Genomic DNA, 17,701 nt, shown 5'->3' with positions numbered 1-17,701 from the left:
AGTTTAAAAAGCATGTCAATCTCACACAAATCTCCCATAGAACAGAAAAGGATATAAGTCTTTCATTTTAAGAGGCTAATAGGACCTTGATTTCAAAACTAGAAAGGACGGTATTAAAAGGGAAAAGTACAAAGCAATATTAGTTGAACCTAGGCTTAAAAAACTCCCAAAATGAATATTAATAAACTGAATCTAGTTATTATACACAAAAAGATATATAGAATCTATTATGACTACCTTGGGCTTACTTTAGAAATCCAAAGTTGATTTAATACTTGAAAATTAATACAAGGTACCACATTAACAAATTAAAGAAAAAAAGTATGATCTCGACAGATGCAGAAAAATCAACATCAATTTGTGATTTAAGTTAGGAAACTAGAATTATAAGAGAATTCCTAAACCTGATAAAGAACATTTACAAAATAAAATTTTAGAGAAGCATGATAACTAACTATAAGATGTTGACATCCTTCACTTTAAGAGCAGGAAACAAAACAAGAAAACTTATTATCTCTAGGCATTTTATCCAGCAAAGTAGGACAAAAAAAAAAAAAAAAAAAAAGATGTCCAGGCTGAAGGAAAGGGTAGGTACATACAGAGGGATGAGCCAGGCAAATTCTTGGGGAGTGGTTCTTTTTTTATTTTATTAACTTAAATACAAGATAGTTAACATATAGCATAATAATGTTTTCAGGAACAGAATTTAGTGATTCATCACTTACATGTAGCACCCAGTGCTCATCCCAAAAAATGCCCTCCTTAATGCCCCTTGCCCATTTAGCCCTTCCCCCTATCCAACACCCTTCCAGCAATTTATTCCCTATATTTATTGGGAATTTATCCCAATTTAAATTGGGAATTTAAATTTATCCCTCAATTTATTCCCTATATTTAAGAGTCTCCTGTGATTTGTCTCCCTCTCTGTTTTGTTTTATTTTTGCTTCTCTTCCCTTATATTCATCTGTTTTGTATCTTAAATTCCACATATGAATGAAATCATATGATATTTGCCTTTGACTGACTTATTTTGCTTAGCATAATACACTCTAGTTCAAGCCACATTGTTGCCAATGGTAAGATTTCATTCTTTTTGATCATTGGATAATATTCCATTGAATATATATACCACATCTTCTTTACCCATTCATCAGTCAATGGACATTTGGGCTCTTTCCATACTTTGGCTATTGTCGATAATGCTGCTATAAACATTGGGGTGCATGTGCCCTTCGAAACAGTATACCTGTATCCCTTGGATAAATACCTAGTAGTGCAATTGCTGGATTGTAGGGGAGTTCTATTTTTAATTTTTTGAAGAATCTCCATACTTTTTTCCAGAATGGTTATACCAGTTTGCATTCCCACCAGCAGTGCAAAAGATCCCTCTTTCTCTGCATCCTTGCCAACATCTGTTGTTGCCTGAGTTGTTAATTTTAACCATTCTGACAGGTGTGAGTTCATTGTGGTTTTGATTGGTATTTCCCTCACGATGAGTGATGTGGAGCATTTTTTCATGTGTCTGTTAGCCATCTGGATGTCTTCTTCGGAAAAGTGTCTATTCATGTATTTTGCCCATTTCTTCACTGGATTATTTGTCTTTTGGGTGTTGAGTTTGGTAAGTTTTTTTTTTATATAGATTCTGGATACTAACCCTGTATCTGATATGTCATTTGCAAATATCTTCTCCCATTACATTGGTTGCCTTTTAGTTTTCCTGATTGTTTTCTTCACTGTGCAGAAGCTTTTTATCTTGATGAGATTCCTATTGTTCATTTTTGTTTTTGTTTCCCTTGCCTCTGGAGACATGTCAGGTAGTAAGCTGCTGGTAGAATTCTCCTGGAAAGCCATCTGGCCCTGGACTCATGTTTGTTGGGAGACTTCTGAGTACTGATTCAATTTCTTTACTGGTTATGGGTCTGTTCAAGTTTTCTATTTCTTCCTGTTTTGATAGATGTTTCTAGGAAATTGTGCATTTCTTCCAGATTGCCCAATTTGTTGACATATAATTGCTCATAATATTCTCTTATTATTGTTTGTATTTCTGCAGTGTTGGTTGTGATCTCTCCTCTTTCATTTGTTATTTTATTTATTTGGGTCCTTTCCTTGTTGATAATTTGGCTGAGCTTTATCAATTTTGTTACTCCTTCAGAGAATTAGCTCCTGGTTTCATTGATCTGTTTTACTGTTTTCTTGATTTCGGTATCATTGGTTTCTGCTCTACTCTTTATTATTTCCCTTCTTCTGCTGGTTTGGGCTTTATTTGCTATTCTTTTTCCAGCTCTTTAGGTGAAAGTTTAGGTTGTGTATTTGAGACCTTTCTTCCTTCTTTAGGAAGGCCTAGATTGTTATATATTTCCCTCTTGTGACAGCCTTTGCTGCATCCCAGAGGTTTTGGGCTGGTGTGTTTCCATTTTCATTGGCTTCCCTGTACTTTTCAATTTCCTCTTTAATTTCTTGGTTAACCCATTCATTCTTTAGTAGGATGTTCTTTAAGTATTCAAGACCTTTCAAAATTTTTCCTTGTCATTGATTTCAAGTTTCATAGTGTTGTCTGAAAATATGCAAGGTATGATCTCGATCTTTTTGTACTTGTTAAGGCTTGATTTGTGTCCCAGTATGTGATCTATTTTGGAGAATGTTCCATGTGCACTCAAGAAGAATGTGTATATGCTGCTTTAGGATGAAATGGTTTGAATATATCTGTTAAGTCAATCCAGTCCAGTGTGTCATTCAAAGCCTTTGTTTCCTGTTGATTTTCTACTTAGATGATCTGTCCATTATTGTAAGTGGGGTGTTAAGGTCCTCTATTATGGTATTATTATCAGTGAGTTTCTTTATGTTTGTGTTAATCACACAATTATAATAAAACATATGTAAGTTTATATATAATGTAAATATATAAATGTGATTTATATATTTGGGTTCTTCCACATTGGGACATAAATATTTACAATTGTTAGATCTTCTTGGTGGATAGACCCCTTAATTATGATATAATGCCCTTCTTCATTTATTGTTACAGTTTTTATTTTAAATCTAGTTTGTCTAATATGAGCATGGCTATTCAAGCTTTCTTTTGATGACCACTGGCATGATGGATGGTTCTCCATCCCCTTACTTTCAATCTGCAGGTGTTTTCGGTCTAAAATGAGTCTCTTGTAAGCAGATATAGATCGGTTTTGTTTTCTTATTCATTCTGATACCCTATGTCTTTTGATTGGAGCAATCAGTCTATAGACATTTAGAGTGAGTACTGAAAGATATGAATTTAGTGCCATAGTGGTGCCTGTAGACTTGATGTTTCTGGTAATGTTCTCTGGTCCTTTCTAGTCTTTGTTGCTTTTGGTCTTCATGGTTTTGTTTCATCTTTTCCCCAAAGAGTCCACCTTAAAATTTCCTGCAGGGCTAGTTTAGAGGCCACGAACTCCTTTAGTTTTTGTTTGTCTGAGAAACTATTTCTCCTTCTATTTCAAATGACAGCCTTGCTGGATAAAGAATTCTTGGCTGCATATTTTCCCAATTCAGCACGTTGAATATATCCTGCCACTCCTTTCTGGCCTGCCAACTTTTTGTGGATAGGTCTACTGCAAACCCGATCTGCCTTCCCTTATAGGTTAAGGACTTCTTTCCCCTTGCTACTTTCATAATTCTTTCCTTGTCTGTGTATTTTATTTATTATTTATTTATTTTTGAGAGACAGCGTGTGTGCAAGCAGGGAAGGGGCAGAGAGAGACAGAGACAGAATCTGAAGCAGGCTCTAGGCTCCGAGCCACAGAGCCCTACACGGGGCTTGAACTCACAAACTGTGAGATCATGACCTGAGCCAAAGTCAGACGCTTAACCAATGAGCCACCCAGGTGCCCCCTCCTTGTCTGTGTATTTTGTGAATTTGACTATGATATGCCTTGGTGATGTTTGGTTTTTGTTGAATCTAATGGGAGTTCTCTGTGCTTCTTGGATTTTGATGTCTGTGTCCTTCCTCAGAGTAGGAAAGTTTTCCACTATCATTTGCTCACATAAACCATCTGACCCCTTTTTCTCTGTTCATCTTCTTGGCCTCCTATGATTTCGGTGTTATTCCTTTTTAATAAGACTCTGAGTTCTCTAAGTCTTTTATCATGTTTTTTCACCTTTGTTTTCCTCTTTTTTCTGCTTCGTTATTCTCCATAATTGTGTCTTCTATATCACTGATTTGTTGCTTTGTTTCATCCATCCTTGCTGCCGTGGTATCCATTCAAGATTGCATCTCAATTATGGCATTTTTAATTTCATCCTGACTAGATTTTACTTCTTTTATCTCCAGAGAAGGGGATTCTATGCTTTTTTCGACCGCAGCTAGTGTTCTTACTATAGTGATTCTAAATTCTAGTTCAGACATCTTGCTTAGATCTGTGTTGATTAAGCCCCTGCCTGTCATTTCTTCCTGTTTTCTCTTTTGGGGTGAATTCCTGCTGAGTTCTGTGGCTCAAGTTATGCATATCATTGTGTTAATCCTCATATCAATTTCCTAGGTGTGCAAAATGGTTTGGTGCTGATCTACCTGTGTTTCAGGGATGAGATGAGCTGAGGGTCTCCATGCTGCTCCACCATTTTCAATTCTTTCCTCTTGGGGCATATTCTAATATGGTACCAAAACATTACCAGGGTACTAAAGCATAATTGAGAAAGTATCTAAAAGGAAAATCAATTACATGTTTATTATAGCTCTTCTCAGTGAGATTACAGTGTGTAGACTGCAGGAATGCTTAAACCATTTGCAACTGAGAGGAGACCCTGGGGGAGCTTAATGAGAAACACAGATGGTCACTAAACTGCCTTCTAATGAGAGCAGGACACCATAACTGCAAGGATCATATCCTGCTAAGAGAAGTATGCAAATATGGAGTAGCAGTGAATTATCTTGGACACGAGAAGAGAGGCTGACCTAATCTAATATAGCTAAAACACCTGCTTTTTGAAAGTTCATTTTATGCTACTTCACTTTCACAAAATACCTACAGTAGTACCTATTTTTGCTAACAGAAATAATCTGGAGAGATTTTCACTTTTACAAAAAAAAAAAGGCAAAAAATAAAATAGCATTCAGCATCTGTTTTGCAGTGAACCCTCACAGAAACAGCACGCACCCCAGGAAGTGAGAGGGCCCCACCTAGTTCCTTCCTTCGGAACTGCACTCAGCATTTCAGTATCACACTACCATAGCTTTGAACTGTGTCTGTGAGCATCTGTGCAGTTGCTGGATATTTTTTGTGTGTATCTGTTAGCAAGATGGGTCCTAAGGTATCAGAAAAGCCTAAGAGAGGTTAATTTTGGGGTCTTGGAATGCTCAATTTTCCATATAAATTAATCATAACTGCTTATTCACCTTACACCATTTCAGCTTACAAAAGGTTTCTGAGGACACTCTACCTACAGATAAGCAGGGGAAACCCGCAACAGTCTTAATTCTATCATTCCCAAACACAGTGATTGGTGCCTTCTCTGAATAAATGTTTAAAGATAAGTAAAGGAAGACTGGGTGCAAATGATTAGCATGCCCAGGGGCACTCCTGTGTTGGCATGGTTTCTGTGAGCAGCAGCTGAGTGATGAGAAAGCAGGACTTAGACAATCTTGGGAGAGATGACGCTATTGAGGCAGGAACAGCTGACAAGATGAGAAATGTCAAGACAAGAACTTGTCTTAGGAAGAGCACTCTGCAAGACAAGACTGTCCACACACATGAAGGATGAACTGGAATGGAAGGGAAAAAAAAGACAACAGATGTGGCTATTCTAGGGTACAGGTGAACCTGGGCTACAGAGAGAAAGGAAAAGAACAAACAATATTAGAATTTTTAAATTGTCTTTACATTTATTTTATTCACAACAGAATTTGTGAATTCACATTCTTTTTATACTCTTAGCCTTTTCTAAGCTAAAGAATACTATTTTCTTATAGCACTTAAAAATTATTTTAGATGTCACTCTCCAGATGTTATAAAATCTCTCTTTTTAAAATGGAGATACAGTGTAGAGAATACTAAGTCTGTGTTTTACAAAAGGGTGTATAAACCTTTTCAATTATCTTTCATATGGTGACATTATCCTTTGTTTTGCTTTTCCCCACAAAAGCACCTGGGTCTAATGTTTTGGGTAGTAAATTTTTACCTGGTAAGATATAACCAATGTATTATGAAAAATTCAGCATGAAGCAAAGTGCTTATTTTTACTCTAGATATTTTACCATCTCTGGTACAACATTACCAAATAAGGATGTTATGGATAAAACATAACACAGGTGATAAGGCTAAAGAATTCTTGCCTCTTGATTGGCTGTATTCAGCTTGTCTTCCAGCTCTTCCTTCAAGTTTTCCAGCTCTCGTTGAAGTTGACTTTTATCCTCTTCTAGGTTTAGTTTCTCCTTTTTATACTGTTCCTCTAATTCCTTAGGAAGAGACATTTTTAACCATTAACAAAATTGCAAACATCATATACCTCAAAGACCTCAAGAAAAAGACTACTATTCTGTTTTATATTTTGATATTTTGCTCTTCAAATTAGCCTTATTGTTAATTAATAATATTGGAGTTATTAGTCAACCTAACTAATCCTAAGGGATTAGATTCTGTCATTCTGAATCACTTATGATGTGGTTAAATAATTATTTTTTTTAAATGATAAGAATATTTGACTTGTCTAGATCAAGCTGAGTCAGTAACAGGAATGTATGCTATATGTGATAATGTGGGGAGATAAATAAAAATTCTAACTATCTCTTAAATACAGAATTTTTTATATTTATATAAAAAGAGCCAAAATCCAGTAACATTTCTGGAACACGAGAACATGGTCAAGAGTTACCAAGTACAAAATTAAGGCATCTAAAGAAACAATGCCAGTAAAACTGATACTTACTGAAGAACACCTACTATCTGGCATGCTACTTGGGATGTGTACTTGGGATACACAGGTATTAACACATGGGGCCTGCCCTTAATAAGTTCAAGGTAACAAGCAATTAAAGAATATGTGATTGGGGCGCCTGGGTGGCTCAGTCAGTTGGGTGACCGACTTTGGCTCAGGTCATGATCTTACAGTTTGTGGGTTCAAGCCCCGCATCGGGCTCTGTGCTGACACCTCGGAGCCTGAAGCCTGCTTCAGGTTCTGTGTCTTCCCCTCTCTCTGCCCTCCCCTGCTCATGCTCTGTGTCTCTCTGTCTCTCTATAATAAATAAACGTTAAAAATATTAAAAAAAAAAAAAAGAATATGTGATTAAAATTAAATATCCATAGGGACTACAGGAGTGCATGGATGGAGAACTGGTAAATTCTATCTTGGTGAGGAAACCTTCACAGATAATGCAATTCCTAAGTAGAGTTTGAAGGAGTGTACTAGTTAGGAACAGAGGTGAAGCAAGGGGGAAATATAACATGTTCAGCAGAAGAAACCCGTGCAAAAACCATGGAGGTGCAAAAGAGCCTGGTATGTTACAAGCAGTTCAGTATTTCTATAGTGGAAGGTGAGAAGAGTAATAAATGCAGTTCTGTGGAGCTCCCAAAACAAACTCTGGGTTTGATGATTTGCTGGGATTACCCACAGGACTCAGAATATAGTTGTCCTCACAGTCATAATTTACTTTATAGTAAAAGGATACTAAGCACATTCAGCAAAGGAAAAAGGCATATGGGGTGAAGCCTGTAGGAAGCCAGGTACAAGCTTCCAAGAGTCCTCTCACACAGGACTCTCTAGCAAGTTGTGACAATAATGTGAAATGTTGTCTTCTAGTAAAGTTCATGAGAGACTCATTGCCTAGGTTTTTTATTCGGGGCTAATCACATAGGTACTTGATTACCATGTGCCAAACACCCAGACTTCATGAAGGAAAGTGGACGTTCAGCAGAAACCATATTGTTTGCATAAACACCTTAGGCATATGAGCTGTTGTTATCAGGGAATGGTGGAAACCCTCCCGAAATTCAAGTTCCCAGATACTAGCAAGGGCCAACCTTGCACCATGTGCCTTTCTAAGGATAGCAGCTTCAGGCCTGCAATGGTAACTCTTTTCTGCATGTATTCTCTATATAGTCACTTTCAAATGGGGTGGGTAAACTCAAGTTATGAAAAAAAATATAATCCTTTTTGATAACTAAGTAATAAGGAATGAAGAAGTCACCTTTAGGTAAATGTTCTTTAAAAGACAATGTGACATGAGGCGCCTGAGTGGCTTAGTCCTTAAACAGCCAACTTCAGCTCAGATCATGACCTCGCAGCTCGTGAGTTCATGTCCCGCATCAGGCTCTCAGATGACTGTGCTGACAGCTCAGATGGAGCCTGGAGCCTGCTTCAGATTCTGTGTCTTCTCTGCCCCTTCCCTGCTCATACTCTGTCTCTCTCTGTCTCTCAAAAATAAATAAACATTAAAAAAATAATAAAAGATAATGTGACATTGGAGAAAGACTATTCTAAAAGGAGGCTGGTCTGAGCTGAGGCTCAGACATGAGCTAGCTAGGCAAGAGAGGAATGAAACAGCAAGTGATGAGTTATTTTGAGAAAAGGGAAGGGGATAGATAAAGCTATCATGAGTTTTGACTATGTTCACACACAGGAAATGCATGTCATGTGTTTTATAGCAACCACATTTTAAAGAAAGATTGCAAGAAATGTAAGTAGCTTAAAGCAGATTTTTAGGTGGCTCAGAAATTGAAATTCAGTGGGCAAGGGTATAATTAAGAGAGAAGTAATGAGGTAAAAATGATATTGATGAAAGATGCCTAGATTCTAGCACTTAGAACTTAATATAGAGGAGTAAAGAGAGGCAAAAAGCAGAACACCTGCAGGTTAAATATCACAATAAGGGAGAAGGCTAAGGTGAATAAGGGATGTAGAGATGAAAAAACAAAACAAAAAATAGCTATGGAAGAGCTTACTGAAGCAGCAGTTACCACTGAATACTTCACTATAAATCCCTGAACAACTGACACAGACATACAGAGTCAGTAAGCATGTACATGCACCACGTAATTAAAGCTGTACAAATTCGTTCTGGAATAGTGAGCTGGCACACAGAAAATAACAACCACAATTTTGAGAAATGACATGTCATTAAGATTTGTCTCCAGCTACATAAACATATAGTAGCAGGTTTGAACAGAAATAACATTTTAACAGGAAGTTTTATTTGAATTTTTAATTAAGTTCAAGTGTTGAATATTTTTTCCAACTAGTTGTGTCACAAAAGGAAGAGACATAGAGGTGAATCTCTCAATTCATATCCTGCTTCTTCTATATACTAGGTTGGTGGCACTGAATACATCATTTAGGTTTATTAAAACTATTTCACCACCTGTATAATAAAAATGACATTAATCTTCAAGCCTTAAGTAATGAGGAGTATACAAGAAAGCTCTTAATAAACTTTAAAAAGCTATTATGTAAAACATACAACAATCATCATTAATACATGCTTTTATGTGGTGGTTAAGTGCCTTAGAGTTTGACATCTGAAACCTGAGTTCAAGACCTGACTGATTCTTACTAGCTGCATGTGATTGAACAAGTGTTTCACCTCTTTCCTCTATCTCCTCTTCAGTAAAGCGGGTGCAGCAATTAAACCTATGAGTGTGGCGGGAATGAAGTAAAAAAACAGATGGAAAACACTATTGCAGTGCCTGGCACACTATAAGAAATACTAAAAACTAACATTTATTTATCACTATATGCTAGGACATGTCTGAGTTCTTAACATTTTATTTCACTTAACCTTCACAGGAACATTATAAGATGGATCTCCTCTTCATCTGTCACACGAGGACAGGCATGGTTTTTGAGGCCCAAATTTAGGCAGCCAGTAAACAAAGAGCTCAGTGTAAATCCCAGATCTGTCAGACACCTTGTTTCTTCTACTATGCGAAAGGAAACATCTACAGGAGCGTAAGTGCTTCAGCTAGTTGAGGCTTCCCGAGGAGCACACTTAAGACAGTGTCTCATGAAGAAACAGCTCAAGATCAAGGGAGTACTACCATGGCTCATACAAAGTAGGAATGCCTCCTATCAATCTACACACAGGAGATATCAAGAATTTTTAAGTATATTACTCTCTGAATCATGATTTACAGATTATGAGAGAGCAGCCATCAGAATGAAGTAACCCATTACTCTACAATATGGGTCATACTGGATCATTACAGAAACCCTTCCAGTTCACGATGCAATGCTACCTTGAATTTATACTCACCACTTGTAGTTTTTTCTTATCCTTAACTGCATTACTGTGGACAGCTTCAATTGCCATGTGGTGCTTCCAAGCTAATTCTTCCAAAGTCTTAGAATGAGCCTCATTTAATTGAGCAACCTCTCCTTCCAATCTATTTTGCAGATTTTTTAGCTCCATCTCATAATATTCTTGCTGAGTTTTCTTTGCTTCATTTACTTTCTAAAATTAAAGCAAATAAAGATCAATAATTACACCTGCTTTTTTCATTACTGCTATTAGTATTCTGAATACTCAATAAATACATACATTTGAATGAACTGAGTACTATGGAATTTAGACTTTGGACATGAGATTACATCATTGGTGTTCTCAGAAAATGACAGGGTAGCACAGACAAAATTAATAATTTTAACACAAGTAATAAAACAGGCTAGGTCAGAACCAAGTGTGAGTTAGCACATCTGTGAGCTTAAGACAGAAAGCCTTCCTGTATGTCAAAGCTGTACACAAAATGGCTTACCAATTTACCACTCAGATGATATTCAATACAATTTCACTGAGTGCCAATTATATGCCTTTTAAGCAGTCACAGTCTGGAAAAAGGCAAAAGACAATGGAAATATAATTTTATACATTCTATGAAAGGAGTGTACATCACACATTGTAAGAGTATACAGGAAAGGAGACTAACCTGGATGGGGTGGGAAAGGGTGTGTGTGTGTGTGTGTGTGTGTGTGTGTGTGTGAGAGAGAGAGAGAGAGAGAGAGAGAGACAGAGACAGAGACAGAGAGAGACAGAGAGAGAGACATACATACATACATACATACATACATCAGGGAAGGCTTTCCAGAAGAGAAAACATCTAGGCTGCTGATGACACGTTCTCATTTAATTCTCACAAGTCCATCAGGAAATGAAAGAGGAGAAAATTTCAAACCTAGATCTGGTGTCAAAAACCTGCATTCAAAACCATTTCCAGCATTTTGAAAAATGAGCAGTAGCCAGCCAGGTGATGAAGTTCAGATAAGATAGGAAGACCATGTAGCTGAGCGGTGTGGACGGAACAGCAGATATGAGGCTGGCAGTGGTAAGGAATGGGGCTCAGCAGGGGGCACGAATCAAATGATGAAAAAGGGTCTTTTATGCTAAGGACTCTGACTTTTATTCTGACAGGAATGAGAAATCACTGCAATTTATGTAACTGACATATTTTTAACAACAGTCATGTTGACAGTAGGCTAGTGAGCTGAGGCAGGGAGAGCACTGAGGAAGCTGTAACTGAAATCCAGGCAACAATGATCTAAACCTAAACCCAGAATCCGCGAAAGGGTATGAAGGGATATGATGGAATAAAAATATATTAAGGGAGCAAAAAGCCAAGAGGACTCCATAACAGGTAAGAGGGTTAAGGAAACAGTAATCAATAACGACCAATTTACCAAGCTACACACACAGTAGTGCTATTGGTTGAAAAAAGGAATGGGGAAAAAAAAAAGTACTTCTGAGGGGAGAAAGTTCTAGGCATGCTGATTTGACACGTTTGTGAGAAACCAACATATCTTGTGGGAGTTAGACACACACGGCACAAATTTAGGGAAAAGATGGGGCCTAGGCCAACAGATTTGGGAGGGATCACTTAAGTGACAGCTGATGTTACCAGAATGGAAAAGCATATAGAATGAGGTGAAAATGCTGGGGAATGTAAATGGTAAGGGAACAGACATAAGGAAAGCTCACAAACAAGACTGCAAGGCCGGGCAGGCAGGAGGAAAATGTGGGAGAATGTGAAATACCAAAAGGGAGATGCTGTAAATCAGAGAGAAATAAGTAACACTGTTGGATGAGATTCATCAAGTCCAGCAACCAGGATGTCCCCGGAGGCTGGGGCAAACACACATTCTGTGGAGTCGTCATAAGAGAAACCACATGGCACTCAGGTAAGGCGTGAATGGAAGGTGAGCAAAGGGCAAGGAGATCAGACTTATTTTTAATATGCCTGGTTGTTGAGGGAAAGAAAGATTCCAAAACTCCCATTTGATATCTGAACAACTGCAATAAATATTCAGCAATTACTCTACAAATGATAGGTCTTATTTGTTTAATCTAGAAATTCAATATGTTGGTATATGAATTTTCAGAGCTCAATGATTGCCAAAAGTTTTACCGAAATTTCCTAGGTGTATAGGCAATAATACATTTCATCAGTACAAAAACATATGATCAACCACAATGTACATTCCACTGAAATAAGAGTTTCACAGTTTCTGGTTGAAATACGTTGAAATGTCTTAAGTTTTTACATTATAAATTGTTAATAATAGTCTGAATACATGGGAATGCCAGCTGGTGCAGCCACTCTGGAAAACAGTATGGAGGTTCCTCAAAAAACTAAAAATAGGACTACCCTACGACCCAGCAATTGCACTACTAGGCATTTATCCAAGGGATACAGGTGTGCTGTTTCAAAGGGACACATGCACCCCCATGTTTATAGCAGCACTATCAACAATAGCCAAAGTATGGAAAGAGCCCAAATGTCCATCAATGGATGAATGGAAAAAGAAAATATGGTATATACAGATACAATGGAGTATTACTCGGCAATCACAAAGAATGAAATCTTGCCATCTGCAGCGACGTCGATGGAACTGGAGGGTATTATGCTAAGTGAAATTAGTCAGAGAAAGACAAAAATCATATGACTTCACTCATATGAGGACTTTAAGAGACAAAACAGATGAACATAAGGGAAGGGAAACAAAAATAATATAAAAACAGGGAGGGGGACAAAACAGAAGAGACTCATAAATACAGAGAACAAACTGAGGGTTACTAGAGGGGTTGTGGGAGGGGGGATGGGCTAAATGGGTAAGGGGCACTATGGAATCTACTCTTGAAATCATTGTTGCACTATATGCTAACTAATTTGGATGTAAGTTTTTTAAAAATCTGAAAAAAACATTTTGAATACATGTACAATAGATAGTCCAGCTTTATATCTTTTTCCTCAAAATAAAGACAAAAACTTACTAGAATTAAGAAATGGACTGTTATTGGAGCTCCTGGGTGGCTTAGTTGGTTAAGCATCTGACTCTTGATTTTGGCTCAGGTCATGATCTCACAGTTTTGTGAGTTCAAACCCCATGTGAGCTGCTTAGGATTTTCTCTCTCCCTCTCCTACGCACCACCCCCACTCTCTCTTTCTCAAAATACATAAACATTAAATAAAAATTGACTGTTACTGTGAAGTAGAAGTAAACACTTTTTAAATCAAATCTGAGAAAACCGAACTTTTTTTCTTTTCCTTTCTTTGTTGTGGGACAGCGGGTGGGGGGCAAACTCTACTGCTTTTTACCTTCTCTAGTTCCAAAATCTGCTGCCTCTGCTCTTCATCCAGACTCTGAGTTTTGCTTTGCAAAAAAGCTCTTTCTTCTTCAAGCTGAGATAATCTCTCGTTGGTTCTTGATTTTTCTGATTCTAGATCTTTAATTGTAACCTCTTGGGTCATCTGAGTCGCTTGAAGCATTCCAATATGACCTATACCCCAAAAAGAAAAACTCTGCAATTTAAAATTTGTTGCACTGAGTGTAAAAGTTTATATTTAATGACACAATTGTACTTAATACCGGAGTGAAATAAATAGTCTGCATGTACAAACAGTACTTTGGTTTGTTCACCGTATAAAATGGAAATATTTACCATGGGAATGTTTCTTATCCAAGTAGAATAATTTAAACGAGGAAAAGGTCTATTTTCACATCACTACATCACTGTACCCAGGACCCTTTTTTAAGATTGCACACTAAACAAGCTGAAGTAGAAGCAACTCTCAGAGATGCATGTAAAAAAAAGCCTTGGGAGTCAAACAAAGAGGATGGCACTACAGTGCCAAAATGAGCAATTTGTTCTTTTCTAATCTCTTTTTTCAAATTCTCACATAAAGAGAAAGAAATTTAGGGGCGCCTGGTGGCTCAGTCGGTTGAGCATCCAACTTCGGCTCAGGTCATGATCTCACAGTCTGTGAGTTCGAGGCCCGCATCAGGCTCTGTGCTGACAGCTTGGAGCCTGGAGCCTGCTTTGGATTCTGTGTCTCCCTCTCTCTCTGCCCCTCCCCCACTCATGCTCTGCCTCTCTCTGTCAAAAATTAATAAACATTAAAAAAAAATTTTAAAGAGAAAGAAATTTGTACACGGGTAGTAAATATGGAAGGCAGTGGTTTGGTTGAAACTGAATTTGTTTTAGACAAGAAACCTGATAAAGAACTAAGGTGGATTAAGAGATTAAGTCAGCAAGTTATCAAAGAATAAATAAATGACAACAACAAAAAAGGGAGACGGGCAATAAGAGAGACAGAGAGATGAAAAATGAGTGTGAGATAAAGGTCTCAGAAAGCATGTGTTAGGTAGGCCAGTGGTTCTCAAATTGCCCTGGACCAGCAGACCTGGGAACTTGAGCCCGCAGTGAAGATCATCTCAGACCTGCTAAATCAGAAGCTCTGAGGCTGGAGCCCAGCATCTGTGGTTGCACAAGCCCTTTGGGTGATTTTCATACACACTAAAGTTGAAAAACTACTACTTAGGAGAAAGGTCATCTGGGAATTCACAGATGAGCCAATCAAATCAAATGACATTCTCAAAGAATTACTTCAAATGGCTTCATCTGGCACACTAAACACTTGGGCAAAATGTAACTTCAGAACTGACATGAATCACCCACTTCCTCTAGTACAGGTTATAAAATGAGAACGTTAGCCATATTAGGATAGGCAACTCAGCTTTAGTATGTAAATGATCCTTATTAATAAGCCAAATGAAATGAGGCACTATAATTCACATATAGTTCCACTAATTTAAATACTTTAAAACATGTTTTTAAAGAACAAAAAAACTTCTTAGAATGCTTCTTTGTTCTTTTAGTGAATGATTTATTGGTGATAAAATACCTGCTCTTAATTTTTGTATAAAAATATATATCTTAAAAATAAGTTATTATTTGCTTATCTTACGATTAAAAAGAAATTAGAGTCCTTTAAAATATTTAGAATCTAAATAATGTTAAAGTATGAGAAGAGAAGGCAAATTTTGTCTTGAGTAAACATTTTAGTGTTGGTTTTAGCTAAGGAATACACCAAGAACTGTGGTCACACATACTAGCTTTGAGGACAAGGTCTGAAGCCTGTTGTTGTAAACGTTCTCTGGCCGCTGCTAGCTCACTTTCCACTTCCTTGTGCTTGCTTAGTAAGTCCATCTCTCCCTCCTTGGCATCATCAAGCTGTTTTTGAAGAACCTAAGAATGATCAAATAGCCATTACTAATATGCAAGAATGATGCGAAGCTAATTAGCTAAGCTAATGATGCCAATTCACTTAAATTACAAGCATCAACTTTCTCATATTCAAAAGTTGCAGTTAATGATACCTAGTTTTAAATCTGTTTTGATAGCACTTAGAACTTACCTTCATAAATCATATGACCCAATCATGAAAGGCTATTCAACCTTTTTTAATCCACTCAAATGCTACAGATATTAAAAACAGCTACGAAATTTTCTATACCTATTTTCAGGTTTAGAAAACAAATTTTTGATCACTGTGCAGACCATTATTAATGAAGGTAAAGGAGAAAACATAATTAAAACTAAAGCCCAGTATTTTAACTCTCCCAAGTCACTTGTGAAAAATATCAACACGTTATTTCAATAGAAACCTTTCTTTATCAGGTTTTAAGTTATCTTTATGGGCCTTTAGTATTTGAAATTCTAGTAGTAGATAATAACTACAGAGTAGTAAAAATTGCCCCTTTATTGATTTTTCTCACAAAGGAAAAGCAGAAGAAAGCAAAATGGAAAAAAAAAAAGTTAAAGTAGTCTAATTGAAAAGAAAAAGACAAAACTGGGGAGGGAGAGAGAGTGGGTATCCATAGGTTGAAAGTGAGAGGCTTTACTTACCTGAACATTGTTCTCTGCTGTAACAAGTGCTATCTGAAGCTTTTGGCATTTGTCGCGAAGACTTCCAGCTTCATCCTGTACCATCTGTAACTCTGTCTTCAATTTTCCTATAGTTTTTCTTAAAATTGCTTCTTGTCCCTGAAATTCTTTTCTAAGATCAGCTTCCTTTTCTTTGCTAGCCTGGAGGCTTTCTGCTGTAAAAAGCTGTGACCTTTTCAAAGTATCAAGCTCGTGCTCATAAAAGGACTGAGCTTTGTTCAACTTGCCTTCATAATCCTCAATTAGCTTTTTCCGTTCAAGTCTTAGCTCCTCCAGTGTTTTGTTTAATGTCTCCACCTCCACCCTGTGCAGTTCCTCTGCCTTCTCCTGCCCTTTACTGACCGAGGCACTGTGATCCTGCTGGGACTTCAACAGCTCTTGGATTTCCCGTCTATGAGCAGTTCGCAAATCTTCCAATGCCAACCGTTTGTCTTTTTCAAACTGTACTTGGAGTTGCCCAAAACTCCGTAATCTTTCCTCAAATTTCCTTCTGATCTCTTCAACCTCTCTAGACATGGTTACTATGCGTTGGACATGCTGGGCTTCTGCACAAAGTTGCATGTCCTCAACTCTGTGCTTATAAGCTTCAAATTCTGTCAAAGCCTGCTGCTTCATTTTTATGTGGTCTTCTAATGATGCTTCTAAAACCTGAATCTTTCTCTTCAGGTCTAACTCCTCTGTTACTTTGCTTTTATATTGCAATATTTTTTCTCTTGTTTCTGCAAGAATCTGTTGGATTTCTTCTTCATGAGCATCTTTGAGGGCCTGAATTGCAGATTCATGCTCATCATTTTTAGTATTTAAAGCATATATTACCTGCATAATTTAAAAAAAGGGAAAGAATTGAGCAAACCATGTTCTGTTCTTACTGGAAGTTAATTCTTCCATTTGGATTGATATTTTTCAACACACAAAATTGGGTATGGTAAATACTAAATACTGAGCTTCATGCATTGTTTTAGATTCATAGATTGATTTACGTAGCAAAGTTTTACCTTAGCACAACCTGAAAAGTTGCATCTGAAGATTCCACTATAAATGAAACAGTGAGGAGAAAAGAGACAAAGGAAGCCTAGAAGAAAGGAGTTCTCCATAGGGTCCAGTCTAGTTTGGGGTGAGGATCAGCAGAAAAGCCTCAAAGTATCTGCCTTACTCTAGTGCTTTGCATGAGTGGAAGTTCTAGGCCTTAAGTCTTCTTAAAGGCTCTTTCATCTGTTTAATGTCCGGTACGTTCTAAATTTAGAAATTTCCTCTTCTAATTCTCCTATGGTCAGTTTTTAAAGCTGATCCTCTTCTCTCCAAGTTCCTAGAGGTCTCCTTACAAAATCCAGTTAGTACTTTTCTGCTCACATATTAAACACTATAGTTTTACTCACTGCCTAATTTTCCCTCTGAATCCAGGCAAGCCAGGTTTCTAGAGCCAGAGTATCTGGGCAAAGGTCTTTATTTTCATTTTAGTCCTTGGATTTTAATGATTCCATTGACATTTCCCCAACCTTAATTACAAATGACAACATACTC

General features: G+C 37.3%; 1 protein-coding gene across 11 annotated transcripts in view; it reads right to left on the bottom strand.

The window, feature by feature from the left end:
- FAM184A (family with sequence similarity 184 member A) overlaps nucleotides 1–17,701 on the bottom strand; it is a 121,759-nt gene that overhangs the window by 58,552 nt on the left and 45,506 nt on the right. For all 11 annotated transcript variants that reach the window (XR_002072072.2, XM_019418213.2, XM_019418210.2 and 8 more), the window contains exons 2-6: nucleotides 16,142–16,996; nucleotides 15,346–15,481; nucleotides 13,551–13,732; nucleotides 10,217–10,414; nucleotides 6,305–6,427 (exon numbers count right to left, since the gene is read on the bottom strand). Coding sequence is in view for 10 of the 11 variants with exons in the window: in XM_019418213.2 (XP_019273758.2) it covers nucleotides 6,305–6,427; nucleotides 10,217–10,414; nucleotides 13,551–13,732; nucleotides 15,346–15,481; nucleotides 16,142–16,996 (1,494 nt within the window). In the remaining variant the exon portion in view is untranslated. The remainder of the gene's footprint in view (nucleotides 1–6,304; nucleotides 6,428–10,216; nucleotides 10,415–13,550; nucleotides 13,733–15,345; nucleotides 15,482–16,141; nucleotides 16,997–17,701) is intronic.

This window comes from Panthera pardus, unplaced genomic scaffold (genome assembly GCF_024362965.1).
Source record: "Panthera pardus isolate Hobbes unplaced genomic scaffold, ASM2436296v1 HiC_scaffold_17, whole genome shotgun sequence".
Lineage (NCBI taxonomy): Eukaryota > Metazoa > Chordata > Mammalia > Carnivora > Felidae > Panthera > Panthera pardus.
Note: the sequence above shows the minus strand (reverse complement) of the source record. Positions and strands in the feature narration are given on the sequence as shown.